Raw genomic sequence first — 16,528 nt, 5'->3', positions numbered from 1 at the left:
GGTTTATAGTTCAGGGGTGGCCCGAGGCGGGCTGCAGCAGCTGGCGCCCGAGGCAGAAAGCAGGATCAGTGCTCCCGCCTGCAAGGCCCTCAACGGCGTGACGTCATCATTGGGCGTCCCAGGCGCCCCGTTGAAGGTGGCACCCTAGGCGACGGCCAAGTCAGCCTATACTCACGGGCTGCCCCTGTGTACTGCTATCCTTACTTCTGCAATCACTGCTGGTGGCGGTAGGAATGTTAAATATCAGTTAATTGAATAGTTGATTTAACCTCATGAATTCTTATCAGTTTTTCAACTATTCAATAGTCCCCGGGGGTGGAGCTGACAGCCAGTGTGCTCTAGCCCCATTCCTGAGAAGCCCTCTGTCACTCCACACTGCTGCCTCGGATAGAGAGGCAGCAGCGTAGAGTGCCAGGCAGTAGCTGGTCTGCAAGGGGAGCCAGTTTTAAAACCAGCTCCCCTCGCAGACTGGCTCCCTGTCATCCAGTGCGGGGCAGCAGCAGCCTTGTCTGGGGTAGGGAGGGTTGAGCTCCCAGACCCAAAGTGAGCCAGAACTGAGTGAGGCAGCCTGCCCACCTGTCTCCTAATATTCTTTAAATGCAGAGCCACAGTGGGGGTAGGTCCCAGACCCTGTGTGAGCCAGGACTGAGTCAGGTTGCTGGCCAGTCTGCTAAAAAATTTACGGGGGAGGAATGCAAGTAGTCTATGCTAAAGTCAGCATTAACCCATAAACTTTTGCTTATTGGTTAATCAACTACACTATTACATCCCCACATGGCGGTCCTGCTTTCAGAGCTAGGCAGCTGGAAAGCAGTGACTGCTAGCTGGGAGCCCAGAACTGAAAGTAGAGCTATCACCAGCAGCAACACAGAAAGATGGCATGGTATTCCCACCTTTACTTCTGTGCTGCTGCTGGCAGGCTACTGCCTTCAGAGCGGGGCACCTGGCCAGCAGATGCTGCTCTCTCGTCGTCCAGCTCTGAAGGCAATGCAGAAGTAAGGATGGCAATAGAACCCCCTTGCTATTCCCTTTTAGATTAGATCCCCTAATTTGACACACTCTGGTATCCCCTACAAAATCTGTATAGTCTAGGGTAAAAGCACACAAAAGACCAGATTTCACAGGGGAGATCAGATTTCACGGTCCATGACGTGTTTTTCATGGCCATGAATTTGTAAGGGCCCTGGCCATTAGTGACATCTGTTCAGTTCCTTTAATGCCTGGAACCCAGTAAAAAGTTCTGTTGATGATGCAAAAGAAAAAACAGAAATCAACTCCTCTCTTTCAGCTGTGTTGGCTCTACAGCGCTCAAGGAGCAAAAGGTAATAACCACTGAGACCCTATTTCTGCAAACGTGTCAGAACATGAATAACTTTACACAGTGCTGCAGTCTTTGCAAGATCGTTATTACTATTTTATCACTAAAGTCAGCAGATGTGACTAAATGCACACAAGGTACAGATCAGTAAGAGGAAGCTGCTTTTATTAGTTATTTTTCAAGGCAGAGCTGTGCTTCAAGGTGAGAAACTGTTGTCAGTTTAATAGACAATCAGTTCTTTTAATGTAATGAAAATATCTCCTCTTAAAAGTAAAAAGAAATGGTCAAGCTCTATTTTGAGCACCTTCATCTAATTTTGGCATATCCCTCATTTTGCTTCCAGTCATTTATCTGTGATCTAACTGGTAAGAAGGCATGTGAAGGGCTCATAGTTGAAGACCAAGAGAACGCAATCATAATATATTTAAAGAATAATGCAAATCACAGCAAAAATAAGGATAGATAAAAACATATTCCCAAAGAATTTATTGAAAGGTTAAGGCCAGTGAATCTACTTCACATACTCTAAATTGCTTGATTGCAGAATATAAATATGAATCTCTCTGGAAAGTCAGAGATGTACTCTTATGTTATGAGTGACTAAAGATATTAATTCATGTGTTGTCATTAGTAGAAACCAATCACTTAAGTGCAAACTGAGACCTTGACTCTGAGCTCATTGCACACAGACCTAATAGCAGGATTGGGACCTAGTACATCATGTGTGTAACTTTCATTTTAAAATCCAACTACTGTTATTAACCAGAGCAGGGAGTAAGGGATTCTACTCCACAATGAAGAATTAGGCTTTAATAGTTAATTAGGAAAGCAATTTTAAACCTTAAAATAGTTTAAGCCAACACAGCTATACCACAAAGGCACATAAAATATAATCGCCCCATTTGCATTATACCTTTTGTTGTGTTTAAGCAGTGAGATACAGCTCAGGGCCAGAGCACATCTCTTTAATGTTGTTATTATTTATATTAAAACAGTCCCTAGAAGTTCCAAGCAGGGATATAGCATGGTTCTGCCCTTACAAGCAAGAACACAGTGTCAGATCAGCTATGATGGAAAAGTGTGAAGCCTGAAATTCTCCTCAGGACTGACTCATCCCCACAGCTCATGGGAGGGTTTCTCTATCTGCTCTACAGCCAAAATGCTTCTGAAATAAATATAGTCAAACTTTACTAATTCTGGGTCACTGAAATGAAAATGATGCTTAAAATTGTTGATTGGCTCTAGTTTTCAAGATATGCTATTGGGTCAGTATATATGACCCTTGACTGGTGAATGGCGGAGGATAAGTGAGTTATAAAGGGAAGGGATCTCAATTTAAACCAGAAATGACTAAAATACATCTTTGACTGGATCTATGAATAAATCTATGACTGGGTTTGGACAGTACTTGCTTTTTAGGCAAAACAATGAATGATGCAATCTGAAGCTGGTATTGCGTCATACATGATATGAATCGCATCATGTTATTCCTAGAAATCATGGATGTTTTGCTGCATAATGGCAGTTGGTCATGAAGTCCATATGAAGGAAACCTATGACAACATGAAACAACTTTTGAGGTGCATAAACTATGACCAACATCAGTGGCAGCTTTGTGGCGATTTGAAGGTTGTTGCTCTCTTGCTTGGTCTGCAGACTGGATAGACAAAGTACTGCTGTTTTCTCTGCGAATTGGATAGTCGTGCAAGAAATTCCCACTACATCAAGATAGATTGGCCACTCCGACAGTCATTGGAGCCTGGGAGGAAAAGTGTTCAGCATCCACCACTTGTTGAATCAAGGAAGATTTTGTTACCACCCTTACACATCAAGCTGGGTCTGATGAAGAACTTTGTCAAGGCCATGGACAAAACACAAGAAGCTTTCAAGAACCTCCGTGGAAAATTTCCAAGGTTAAGTGAAGCTAAGATAAAGGAAGGTGTCTTTGTTGGTCCTCAGATTCGTGAACTTCTTCGAGATGATGCATTTGACCATGCACTGCGTGGCAAGGAAAAGACGGCATGGAAAGCCTTCAAGTTAGTGGCAATACATTTTCTTGGAAACAACAAGGCAGACAACTACAGGTTGTTGGTGGAAAACCTCCTCAAGGCATACAAAAGCCTTGATTGCAACATGTCACTAAAGATACATTTTTTGCACTCTCATCTAGATTTTTTTCCACCGAACTGCGAGCAGTGAGTGATGAGCACAGCGAGCGATTTCACCATGTTGGGGTCACTAGGCATGATCCTAGGTAACTCGGGGGAGTGGAAGATCATAAGGATCGATGAAGCCCCCCCGCTCTAGGCCCAAGCACCCTAAAAGCCCCCTCCCCCCTTTCTCCCCCCCCCCAGACATAACTTTTCTCTAGCTCGCTAACAGCTGGGAACAGCAAGACCTTGAAGTTGTCTAGTTACTATCAGGGGTATAGAAGAAGAATTCAGATGTGTTTCTGTAGAAGGGGAGGAGGAGGAACATGTCCCAGCGTGGGAAACTTGCTACAGTTCACTATATTCCTGCAAGTAAACAACTTGGGTATATAAGGAGGGAAAACTGTTTTCTCTGCGAATGGGATAGTCGTGCAAGAAATTCCCACTACATCAAAATATTGCTTATGTTGGTGTGCTTGATCTGAGGTCTAGTCTCCTGGCACCTATTTGAGAGTTCAAATAAACTTTTTTTTTTTTGCTTCTCCACACCGGTGTGTTTATTGGAGCGCGCGCACCGGGCAATGAACCCAGCTGTTGCTCCCTCGGGCACTGTGTGCCGGCAACAACCAGGACATTGCAACAATGGAGAAACGCTATCAGGGCAAATGGAGCCCATCAATGCTTGCAGACTATTGCTGGACAGTGACAAGAGATGCTCCATTTAATGAATACAAGAGACAAGCCAAGAAGCGCCGAGTAGACACTGAATAGGACTAAACTATGTACATAATAGTTTTTTGCCTTTTGTTTCATAATAAATTTTATTTATATAACCCTTTTGCTGATTTTTAAAGTGTTACATAAACAGGACAGGTGAAATATTATCATGTAAAGCAACCATAAACACATGAAAAGACCTAGGTTTACAATTTATGATTAAAACTCTACTATCTACACAATATACATAGATGTAAAATGTAAAAACGTAAAATATATTGGAAACAGTAGCCAATCAGTTGTTTTAATTGTCATATTTGAATTCAGCACATCAAAATACATAATAAATAGCACATTTTATCTCTGAAGCAGACGACTTCTAAAAGATTGTAGACCAATGTTACATGTTCCTATGGCTGTGGTAAGCGAGCAATAGGCAAACATCAATGAACTTAATGAACTTGTTCTCATGCCAGCCCTGTGAGGCAAAGAAGTCTTAGCCCAAATTTACAGGGAAACTAAATAACTGGTGCAGGGTCCTGTCTATAGACAGGACTTCCTGGGCTGGCACCTTGATTTCTAGGATTCGGATTAGGGATATCCAAGTGTAGAAAGCTACATGTATTTCTCCCCCCTTGCTGCCTCTGTATCAGAAGCAGTGGGAGCTGCTGCCCAGGGGGAGCTGGCTTATAAGTCAACTCCCCATGAGCACTGGATCTGCCTGACCCCTGCCTCACTGCTGCCTCATAGAAAAGCAGCAACAGGGACGGTGAGGGGGGCAAGTTGGAGCCGATACGTGTGGGGAGATGGCTTTCAAGCAGACTCCCCATGCGTGCCAGCTCCGTGGACCTGCCTGCCCCCCGCTTGCTTCCTCCTACAGAGGCAGTGGGGGCCGGGGGGGGGGGGGGAGAGGAGCAGGTGCTTGGGGAAGCTCTATGGTGCCACCTCCCTGCATGCGGTCATCCCCCCCGGGTCCCCACCAACAGAGGCTGCTCTGCATGTCACAGAACAGTCACTTTCCACTGGGGGAGGGGAGGGTCCGAGCTCGCAGCAGCCAGGGGCTGCTACCACCCACACTGCTGCCTCTAATAGAGCCGGCAGCATGGGATGCCAACAGGTTCCCTGAGAGTGGGTCCTGAAGTGCACTGGCTGCCAGCCCTGCCCCTAGGGCCTAGCGAATGGTTGCGTGACCATTAAGATTTCATGTGGTTGCACAATAGCAAATATCCCTAGTCGGGGGGGGGGGGGATAGCTCAGTGGTTTGAGCATTGGCCTGCTAAACCCAGGGTTATACATTCAATCCTTGCAGAGGCCATTGGGGGCAAAAATTCATCAGGGATGGCACTTGGCCCTGCTGTGACGGCAGGGGGCTGGACTCCATGACCCTGCAAGGTCCCTTCCAGCTCTAGGAGCGGGGCAAGCTCCACTATAAACGATCCACAGCTACAAGCCCGGCCCTCTGCTCCAGAGCAGACAGGCCCGCAAGCCCAGCGCTTTTATCCCTCAGAAAACAACACGCTGCCCGAGGCTGCTGAGAGCCGCGGCTGGAGCGGGGACAGCTCCCATTGACCCCCCCCCCACCCCATGCTTCCACGCGCCCCCATGCAGGGTTTTGGGGGGGACGGACAGACGGGTGCGACACCCGGAACTTTCCTCCTGGGCGCCGCGCGGCAGCCGGACCGCTTTGCGCGTGACGCCGCGCGGCCCAGCAGCATGGCGGCGCCCGGCGGCGGTTGCCTGCGGAGAGGTGAGGGCGGGGGCTGCTCGCGGCGGTGGCGGGGGAGGGGCTCAGCTAGGAGTTCCGCTCCCGGCGGCGCGCGGTGACTTTACCCCCGCTCCCCCCCGTCGGGCTCGCGGGCCTGGCGGTTGGTGGCTCGCGGCGGCAGCAGCAGCGGGGCCTGCCCGGCCCTCGGGGTTCGAAGGCGGGCACGCGCACCCCCTCCCCTCCCGCAGCAGGGGGAGGGGAGCCGGCGCGTGAGCGTGACCGTTAACTGATGAGCCCGGCCCCTTGGGTCACTATGGACACGGCGACACTCCCCTCCCCCCCCCCCCCCTGGAAACCGGCCCGATGAATGGGGGCGCGCGCGGGTCCTCGCAAGAGCCGTTTGGCCTCCTTTGCATGTGTCATGGAGACCCCCTTTCTGCACATTTCTGCTCCCTCCGGGGGCGAGACTGTGAAAATGGCTTGACATGCGACCCCGCACCTCTCTGCAGTGCGCTGCTGGCCTTGCTGCTGGCTTTTATGCTAAAGCTATAGGGGAGAGCTGTAAAAATAGCTTAACGCGTGAAGCCAAAATGCAGCTTTAAAGACACCCATAATCACTACCCTAACACAGGCTCGTTTAGGAACAAAAGACAGGACTGTGCAGCACTTTAAAGACTAACAAGATGGTTTATTAGGCGATGAGCTTTCGTGGGCCAGACCCACTTCCTCAGATCAAATAGGGGAAGAAAATTGTCACCACGAAAGCTCATCACCTAATAAACCATCTTGTTAGTCTTTAAAGTGCTGCACAGTCCTGTATTTTGTTTCAGCTACACCAGACTAACACGGCTACATTTCTATCACTAATTTAGGAACATGACTGTTACAGACTTTAATACATGTATTTTTTGTGTGTTTTCAAACAGTTCTGGCTCAGTTTCCCAACTATATTTTCCCCAGGATTGATAAACGTACTTCAGTATTTCCCTGCCTTGGAAACACAGCACTATCCATTAGACACTATGCTGCTGCAAAGTGAGTGTTTATTCTATTCTTGCAGGTGGTTTCTGTAGTTGTGGATAATAAAAATGGCTTTTAAAATTTGGAAGCATTAATAATATGTTGAATATTGATATAAAAGGTTCAATTGGACCTATCACTAGTACAAATTAGCAAATTCTTTTTCTACAATATTACAGGTTAGACCTCCCTGGTCCAGCACCTTAGGACCTGATGGGTTCTGGATGAGGGATTTTGCTGGACCAGGGAAGGTTATTTATGACCTCCTCCCCTGCCACCAGTCCCCCCAGCCATGGCCTCAATGTCAGTCTCCCTGTTGGCTTCCCCTACAGCCTCACTATGGCAGCCGTGCCATCGCAATCACAGGCTCCCTGCCCTGCAGGGCAGCCCCCCTTCTGGGGTTCAGCTGCACCGCTGGATGGCAACCCCGCTTGGGCTTCATCCTCACTGGGTAGCACCACTGCCTCCCAGCCTCTGCAGGGAGCTCTGCCAGGCAGCAGCAGAGCTGCTGGGCTCTTTGCCGCATCACCTGGCAGCCCCCTCCCGTGTTCCTGGTCCCACCACCAGGCAGTCCTGTGGTTGGACTTCTAGCCCTGCGGGGCAGCCCCGCTGCCTCTTAGTCCCACTGTGCACCCCTTCTGGGGCATCTGGCACTGGCCTCTGTCGGCAGACAGGATACTGGGCTAGATGGACCTTTGGTCTGATCCAGTATGGCCATTCTTACGTTCACATACTTCTAACACTCATCCTTCTATATCTATTTCTTCCTTTATTTGCTCTCTGCTCTTCCATTCTCAAAAACCTTGAAAAATGGACAATGTCATGAAGGCACTTGGGGGGTGCCTATCTGGTGTAGCTTCTGATGGGGAGGCGCTCAGGTAGTTCTGTGCCATCCTGTGCTGGCTCGCAGGCTCCTCCTTCATCACTCCCATTGGCCAGGAATTCTGGCCAAAGGGAGTAATGGGGGTATAACCTGCAAGCCAGGGACAGAGCTTCCCTGCATTAATATTCTGGCACAGCTGCTTCCTCCCACTGTCAGGCACAGCCCGTGGGCTGGATGCAGCCCTCATTTTTGGACCTACCGCAGAGCTTAGGGGGCCCCAAAAATCTACAGGCCCTAGGAGGCGGCAGCCCCATGCAGGATCCAGCTTAGTTGGTTAATCAGTTAAACATATTTTCATCAACGATTTAGATATTGGCATAGAGACCTCTGAAGGAAGACTGAAAGAATTGGGCTTGTTTAGTTAGGATAGAAGAAGACTGAGAGGGAACATGATAGTAGTATTAAGTTATCTAAAAGAGTGTCACAAGGAGGGAGAAATTTGTTCTCCTTTGACTCTGAAGATAGAACAAGAAGCAATGGGCTTAAACTGCAGCAAGGGAGGTTTAGTTTGGACATTAGGAAAAAGTTCCTAACTGACAGGGTGGTTGAATACTGGAATAAGTTGCCTAGGGAGGTTGTGGAATCTCCATCTCTGGAGATATTTAAGAGCAGGTTGTATAGACATCTCTCTGGGATGGTCTAGAGTCTAGATGGTACTGGGTCCTGCCGTGAGGGTAGGGAACTGAACTTGATGACTTGATTAGGTTAACCTGCCATGAAACCAGTTAACTGATTGAACCAGATTTTGCATCCCTAGTCTTCACTAGACCCCTTAAATTGACATCTGCTACATCAGTTGCAACAGCTTTGATTTCCCCAGTACTGAAAACAAGTCCTCATTAATAGTCTTTTTGGTTCTGATTTATGTTTACTCTTCCTCCTGCATTTACAGTGGGTAGGTGGCAGGGCAAGTGGGACGTCCTGTGCAGTTTTGATTGACATTTCATGAGCTGACTTGGCTATACAAGAACTTGTTTTATTACTGAGATGCAATTTCAACCAAACTGTTTTATATTCAAATATGTACTAGCGATTAATGTTAAAGATCTTATATTAATCATTTTGGTTTCCAAAAGGACTGCAAAAAAAAGTTCAAAGGATGCCAAGCAGAAAACTTCTGAAGCAGAGCAAGAAAAGAAAAAGAACACTTACAGACGAAAGTTAGCAAGCAAGCCAGTGGATGATGTATATTTAACATGGTTGTACAAAAGGCCAGTCTATGAAGCAGAGGTGGCTGTGGACATGCTGAAGAAGTTTCAGCAATTGGACTTCACTTATCCAAAACAACACGTATATGCTAATCTGATGCTGGATATGGCACTAGAGAAGAAGGTATGTTGCCAGGACCTACAGATTTGAGATTGTGATATTTTAAGAAATTACCTTTTTTAACTGTAGGAATAAGGAATGCAATATGTCATCTTGCTCAGGTTCATCCTCAAACCTCTCTCTCATTTGGCAACATATTTATGCTTGGTATTCAGTATTCTTTCCCAAGTGACACAGTGCTTTGGTAGAACTGTACATGGCATCCTTCAAATTCAGCATAAGAACATAAGAACGACCGTACTGGGTCAGACCAAAGGTCCATCTAGCCCAGTAGCCTGTCTGCAGACAGTGGCCAGCACCAGGTGCCCCAGAGAGGGTGGACCGAAGACAATGATCAAGCGATTTGTCTCCTACCATCCTTCTCCAGCCTCTGACAAACAGAGGCCAGGGACACCATTTCTATCCCCTGGCTAATAGCCTTTTATGGACCTAACCTCCTAAAGATATTTTTCCCTCTGGTTATCAGTAGTTTCTGTTGTTCTAATGTTTTACAAACTGTTACACTGGACTTTGACCACAGTCATTATCAAAATAAGTTATCTGTGTTCATGTAGTCACTTTTAAGCTATGCAAATCTTCTGAAGTTGGCATCTGGTCATGGAAAAATCCGGTATGTTCTCTCCCTCAAACCCTCCACTAAGGCTGCTGCTGATGTGCTGTATTGAACAACAATCCAGGTTTAATCCTTTACTTCTCCTGGGTGCACTACAGCAGTGGCTCTCAACCATTCCAGATTACTGTACCCCTTTTTAGGAATCTGATTTGTCTTGTGTATCCCTCTGTTTCACCTCACTTAAAACCTACTTGCTTACAAATCAGACCTAAAAATATAAATATGTTGTAGCATGATATTATTGAAAAATTTCTGGCTTTCTTATTTTTACCATATAATTATAAAATCATTCCAAATCATTTGGAATATAAATACTGTACTTTTCAGCATTTAGTACATGGAGTAGTATAAACAAGTCATTGTTTGAAAATTTAGGTTGTAGTGAATTCACTAGTACTTTTTATGTAGTCTGTTATAAAACTAAGCAAATATGTAGGTGAGTTGATGTACCCACTGATGTACCCATCTAGCCCAGGGCTACTCAACTTTGGAAGCCCCAGGGGCAACAATGATCCTCGCAGCCCTCAGCACATGATTAACTACAGTGTGGTTGCATATACATGCAAATAGCTTCTTTCACATAATGCCCTGGCAGTCCTGGTACTTCCTCCCTGGGGGCTAGAAACACCAACACCCCCTAGCCATCTGTTCCAGCCAGTCTGTCCACTTGTGTCTTTCAGTGCTCACCCCCCTTGGGAGACCTCTCGCCGTTGTGAAGGCCATGTTCAAAAGATCCCACCCGTGGGCTGCGTGTAAATCCAAACCACACTATAAGCCGCTAACAAATAGGCCTTGGGTTGCATGTGGCCTGCAGGCTGTGTGTTGAGTAGCCCTGATCTAGCCCATTATCCTGTCTTCCAGCAGTGACCAATGCCCAGGTGCCCCAGAGAGAATGAACAGAACAGGTAATCATTAAGTGATTCATTCCCTTTCGCTTATTCCCAGTCTCTGGTAAAACAGATTAGGGACATAATCCTGCCTCTTCTGGCTAATAGCCGTGGATGGTCCTATCCTTCATGAATTTCTCTACTTTTTTTTTTAACTTTCTTGACCTTCACAACATGCCCTGGCAAGGAGTTCCATAGGCTGGCTCTGTTGTGAGAAGAAATACTTTCTTCTGTTGGTTTTTAAACCTGCTGCCTATTAATTTAATTTGGTGATTCTTAGTTCTTGTGCTAAGAAAGCGCTATTTACTTCTTCTCATATCTATTTTCTCTACATGAGTCATGATTTTATAGATCTCAATCATATCCCCCTTAATCATCTCTTTTACAAGATAAATAGTCCCAGTCTTATTAATTTCTCCTCATACCGAAGCTGTCTTGTACTCCTAATCAATTTTGTTGTTTTTTGAACCTTTTCCAATTCCAGTATATCTTTTTTGAGATTGGACAACTCATCTGCATGCAGTATTAAAGATGTGGGCAGGCATACCTTGGATTTATATAGAGGCAACATGTTATTCTCTGTCTTATTATTCCTTTCTTAATGATGCCCTACATTCTGTTCCTTTTTTTTGGACTGCTGCTACATGTTGAGTGGATGTTTTTGGAGAACTAGCCACAGTAACTCCAAAATCTCTTTCTTGAGTGATAACTAATTTAGACCCCAGCACTTTATATGTATAGTTGATATTGTTTTTTAATGTGCATTACTTTGCAGTTGTCAACATTGAATTTCATTTGCCATTTGTTGCCCAGTCACCTAGTTTTGAGAAATCTTTTTGTAGCTCTTTGCAGTTCGCTCATCTTGAGTAGTTTTGTGTCATCTGCAAAATTTCATGGCTTCCCATGAGATCAAGAGCTTCAGAGGGGTAGCCATGTTAGTCTGTAAGTAGAAAAACTTTAAACAACAAATAGTTTATCAGCACCTTAAAGACTAACAAAACATGGAGATGAGATCATGAGCTTTTGTGGGCACAACCCACTTCAGATGAATGACCTTTTTCAAGATCATTTATGAGTATGTAGAATAGTACTGGTCCTAATATAGACTTTGGGGGGACAGGCCATTATTTACCTCTCTACATTCTGGAAACTGATCATTTATTCTTACCTTTGTTTCTTATTTTAGTCAACTACCAATATATGAGAGGGCCTTTCCTTTTATCCCATGATTGCTTGCTTTAAGAGCCGTTGGCAAGGGACCTGGTCAACAGTTTTCTGAAAGTCTCTGTATGGTATATCCACTGGATCCCACTTGTCCTCGTGCTTGTTGATCGCCTCAAAGAGTTCTAGTAGTTTGCCGAGGCACAACTTCCTTTACAAAAACCATGTTGATTCTTCCCCAACAAATTATGTTCATCTGTGTGTCTGACAGTTTTGTTCTTTACTTTCTACTTTGAATGAGTTTGCCTGGTACTGAAGTTAGGCTCACTGGCCTGTAATTGCTGGGAACTCTTCAGGAGCCCTTTAAATTTGGCTGTCCTCCAGTTGTTTGGTATAGAAGCTGATTTAAAGGATAGGTTACAAACCACAGTTAATAGTTTTACAATTTCCCATTTGAGTTCTCTCAGAACTCTTGGGTGAATGCCATCTGGTCCTGGTGACTTGTTACTGTTTATCAATTTGTTCCAAAACCTCCTCTACTGACCTTTCTATCTGTGACAGTTCCTCAGGTTTATCACCTAAAAAGAATGGCTCAGGATTAGAACTCTCCTTTGCATCCTCACCCATGAAGACAGATATAAGGAACTCTTTTAGTTTTTCTGCAATGGCCTTATCAGCCTTTAGTGTTGTCATTTCTCTCCTGGCAGCATGACAGGAAAAGCAACTTGTACTGGAATGTCATTAGGCTCCTTCTTTGTTTCGGGAGAGTAATACATTGAACTAGAGGAACAAAAATACATAAGCGTGTAAAGTGTCAATTCATTCTGTTCTCACAAGAATGATATTTTAGGCTATCCAGTTGTCAAGTCAGGAGCTTTCTTAATGTACCAAAAATAATCTCTGGATAGAGCTGTTCCTCTGTATTTGTAATTACAGCAGTTCAGTAGTCAATTTACAACACAAGTGTTGGTACATGGTGGATCAGTTCTACACAAATGGAAAACGTATATAAAAAGGCTCATAAATCAAATACTAGTTAAACTTTAGATGTACTACAATAAGAGTTAAATTTGTACCAAACACTCATTTTTTTTATCTCTATTAGAAAAAAGTGGATCAGTTTGTCAGCACCATTCTTCTGCCATATCCTTTTGTAAATGAAATCAATAAAGTTATGGTATTCACAGAGGTGAGTAAAAGTTTATTTAAAAGGCATATGTTTCAGATACATTACGTATATAATGTTTAGTGAATGGTTCATTTTTATTTTTGTGTAGGAGCTTTAATTCTGAAGGATCCCAAAGTGTTTTACGAAGTTTGTTGGGCTCGAAGACTAACTTACACTGTAATTTCTTAAAAATTGAATATATGTGTTCCTACTTTTTTGGTTTCTACTGTCTTGTTTAAATATCCTTACCAGTTAGCAGAATATTTGAATACTGTAAGTTTTTAAGAAAACTTTCTATTAAGTGGCAGCTGCTATCTCAGCAAAGAACACTAAGTAGGAGATGTGTATGTTGTAATCCAGTGTTTCTCAACCAGTAGTACGAGTATCCTTAGACTCGAGAAGTCTGAGGGGTACGTCCACACAACTGCAATTTGAAGAAAACTGCATTTTTTAAAAAGTTTTACAGTGCTTTATTATTTTTGTAATTTTTACACCCAAAAATTTCATCGCCCACCTGGATACGATTAAGTTGTTTAAACAAATGTGTTGCAATGGTAGGAAAAATGTTTGTGTGTCTGAAAACTCTAGATACTGGGGTTACTTTTTTTTTTTTTTTTTAAAGGGGTACTTTGTTTTAAAAAAAGGTTGAGAAACACTGTGTAAACTATAAACCTCTTTTAGACGGATGCATGGTAGAAATGATCTCTGGAACCATTAGCAATCCCCTCTGGTTGTATATAGAGTTCCTTTTCCCTAATCTTGTTCTGTATACTGTCATCAATGGATACACCCTAAATGTGCTCACAATACCACTTACCTCTCAGCGCCTCCAGAATTGGTCTAATCTTCACTAACATTTTTCCAAATAGGTATTGGGTACCAAGGTGGAAGCAACTCAAAATGGAATTCCTGTAACCTAATGCAAGCTGCAGGACATGTTTTAGAATCTATTGCAGACTTTCTTATTCTATTTGTCCACAAATATTTTACATCTTAGTTTCTTTAAACATTAATTTATATGCTATGAAGTTTGGTCCTTTGTAGTCAGTCTTTCTTAATACCAAATCCTCAGTCTTTTAGTTGCCTGTTTTAAGGCTTTTCTACTTTCCCTCAAGACTACTAAATGCCTGGCTTATGTACAGAATAGACAACTAATATTTTGACATAAGACTCTTGTAGAATTTTTGCTGATACGTTTCATTTAAAGTATTTAAATGCTCATGAAAGGTCCTGCATTAACAGCTCTGTGTGCCACAAATTTTCACTTGTCCCTAGAATAGCACAACTTTCACTGCAGTCCAGTGGCTGCACTTTTTTCAGGAATAAGATGAACTGTAACAGAAGTGGACAAAAATTTAAACCAGATATATATTTTGCATCGTGCCCTGGAGTTTAGTATATCTGTAGACAATCACCGAAGGGAGCAAATTTCATCAATTGTGAGAGTCCTGCTACCACTTCTGGAGAGTTCAGCTCTAGAGGGTTCCAGCTGACTAAATAGTTTCAATAGGATAGAAAGTGAAAAGCAACCATCTCACAGACAATTTAAGGGTGCAAGGATAATGATCAACAGCATTAAATGCACCCACAAGATAGCAGGAAATCACTGCAAAAACTTGAATCCAAATGTTCCATATTCAGTGTGTTCTATATTCACTCAGACAAGAAGCTGCATTCTACCCACCAGCTCCACCTAGTGTAGATTGCCAGGGTAGCCTGAAGCAAAATGCAATAGTCTAATATCAAGTGACAGACATGAATCATGGTTGTATTACCCACCTTAGGAAAGAATACTTGCAGCCTCCTGGTCATCTGTAGGTACTGAAAAGCACCAGAGGCCAGCATGGTCAACTGAGAATTCAGGGGCAGTGATGATTCCAATAGAATCTTTAATATGTGAGCCATTTTACTAAAAGGTGTAATGTGGATCTTTAGTGGGAGGCTCTGGAAATTCATGTTTTTATTTTCTGATTCTCTTCTAGCAAAGTCCTCTCTTTTTCAGTCAGTTGGCTTTCATTGGTTCTCTGCTTAAGTCAGATACAGGTTGGACCTCCCAGGTCTGGCACCCTCAGGACTTCACCCATTCCAAAAGAGGGAATTAGCCGGATCAGGGGAGGTCCCCTTGCCTCTAGCTTCCCAGGATGCTCCACTTTGGCCCCACTGCCACTGGGCTCCAGCCTGCAGGGCTTAGACTTGGGATCCAGCTTGCTGCCTCCTGCCGGCTGGGGCTTCCCACTTCTCCCTGGCTTGGCCGGGGATCCCAGGGACAGGGCTTGCCTTCTGCTCTGTATCTGCCGTGCCCTGGGAATGGGGCTTTTTGGTCCAGCAATTTCCATGGTCCTGATGGACCACAGATGTCAGACCAGAGAGTTCTGGATTTAGTAGGTTCAACCTGTGCTTGGAAAGAAATGCTTTTGTAGAATCAGTGTTAGATGGAAAATGCAAAACTGAGTATCCCCAGCAGGTTGATACTGAGAACTTCTCTCTCTCTCTCCATGTGCTGTATGCATAGTGGATCAGTGTGTGACCAGATGCAACTCTTGTGACGCCTTAGGGAGGACAAGTAGTTTCCCCAGAATCTACCCTCCAGGACCCCATCTAAGAAGAAAGTATAAAGCTATATTGTCTTTTTTCTCAAACTAAACATGAATTTATAATAGCTCTTAGAAGTAAGCCATCATATCTCATAAGTGGTATTGAAAGCTGATGACTGATCTAGAATCATCAGATGATATTGATGGTTTCTGTTCAGTATCGAGGTTTGAAAGTAAACTAATTGGGATCATGTGTAGAGACTGAGTAATTTCCAATCATCTCTTGAGTATTTGTTAATGGTAGCTTGCACACCTCAAGGAAGTTATTAATAATTTTCACTAATGCACTAAAGCTTTCTTCAGTTTTTCTTTAAAAGATAAGACTCCATCTAACAGATGGCTGGTTGCTTCATCCTGATCATGGAGAAATAAAGCTAGAAACAGAGTGAAAACCACCCAGAATCTATTGTTAACATTTCCTGATTCACTGTAGCCTTGTTCTCTAGATTTGGTGAGATCACAGCAAAGATTTTGGTGCCACTCTTTACTGGGACTTGATTAAAATGTGTATTTATAGAGAGAAATATTCCATTAAAGATCCCCAAAGGCACTTTTCTCCAAATATCACTAGTTTTTAAACAGTTGTTCCCACCTGATTGTCATATTTTAGCTTACATATGAATTGGTTTTTCATTCAGTGCATATACCTGCATGGATTAAATAGTTCTGCTGTTGACGATGTTGAAGTAATAACACAATAGTTGATAGTACATATGTTACATATGGACTATTTTTTTTAAACAGAATGCAGAAGAAATTAAAATAGCAGAAGAAAACGGAGCTGCTTTTGCAGGAGGGATTGAATTAATCCAACAGGTATTTTTATAGCAGTGTAAATTATATTTTTCATTTTACAAAAACTCTGCCAAGACTGTAAAGCAGGGGTGGGGGGACCTTTTTTGGGTCGGGGGCCACTGAGCCCAGAAAAATCAGTCGGGGGCCGCACACAGGTAATTAGTGGGAAAAAACCCTCACTGTGGCCC

At 43.9% G+C, this 16,528-nt stretch overlaps 1 protein-coding gene across 3 annotated transcripts in view; it reads left to right on the top strand.

Annotated features, from left to right (window-relative positions):
- The first annotated feature begins 5,777 nt into the window (after positions 1 to 5,777).
- The window catches only part of MRPL1 (mitochondrial ribosomal protein L1), a 39,519-nt gene continuing 28,768 nt past the window's right edge, over positions 5,778 to 16,528 (top strand). Inside the window, exons 1-5 of one of the 3 annotated variants that reach the window (XM_075929457.2) lie at positions 5,778 to 5,932; positions 6,817 to 6,929; positions 8,870 to 9,125; positions 12,889 to 12,972; positions 16,290 to 16,361. In XM_075929457.2, the coding sequence (XP_075785572.1) occupies positions 6,913 to 6,929; positions 8,870 to 9,125; positions 12,889 to 12,972; positions 16,290 to 16,361 (429 nt within the window). In that variant the 5' untranslated portion in view covers positions 5,778 to 5,932; positions 6,817 to 6,912. Of the gene's footprint in view, positions 5,933 to 6,164; positions 6,198 to 6,816; positions 6,930 to 8,869; positions 9,126 to 12,888; positions 12,973 to 16,289; positions 16,362 to 16,528 lie in introns of those variants that run through there. The other 2 variants (XM_075929456.2, XM_089778124.1) reach the window with 2 other exon arrangements.

The sequence above is a fragment of the Pelodiscus sinensis genome, chromosome 4 (assembly GCF_052426305.1).
Source record: "Pelodiscus sinensis isolate ZL-2025 chromosome 4, ASM5242630v1, whole genome shotgun sequence".
Taxonomy (NCBI): Eukaryota; Metazoa; Chordata; order Testudines; family Trionychidae; genus Pelodiscus; species Pelodiscus sinensis.
The sequence above is the reverse complement of the archived record's forward strand: the minus strand, read 5'-3'. Positions and strand labels throughout refer to the sequence as shown.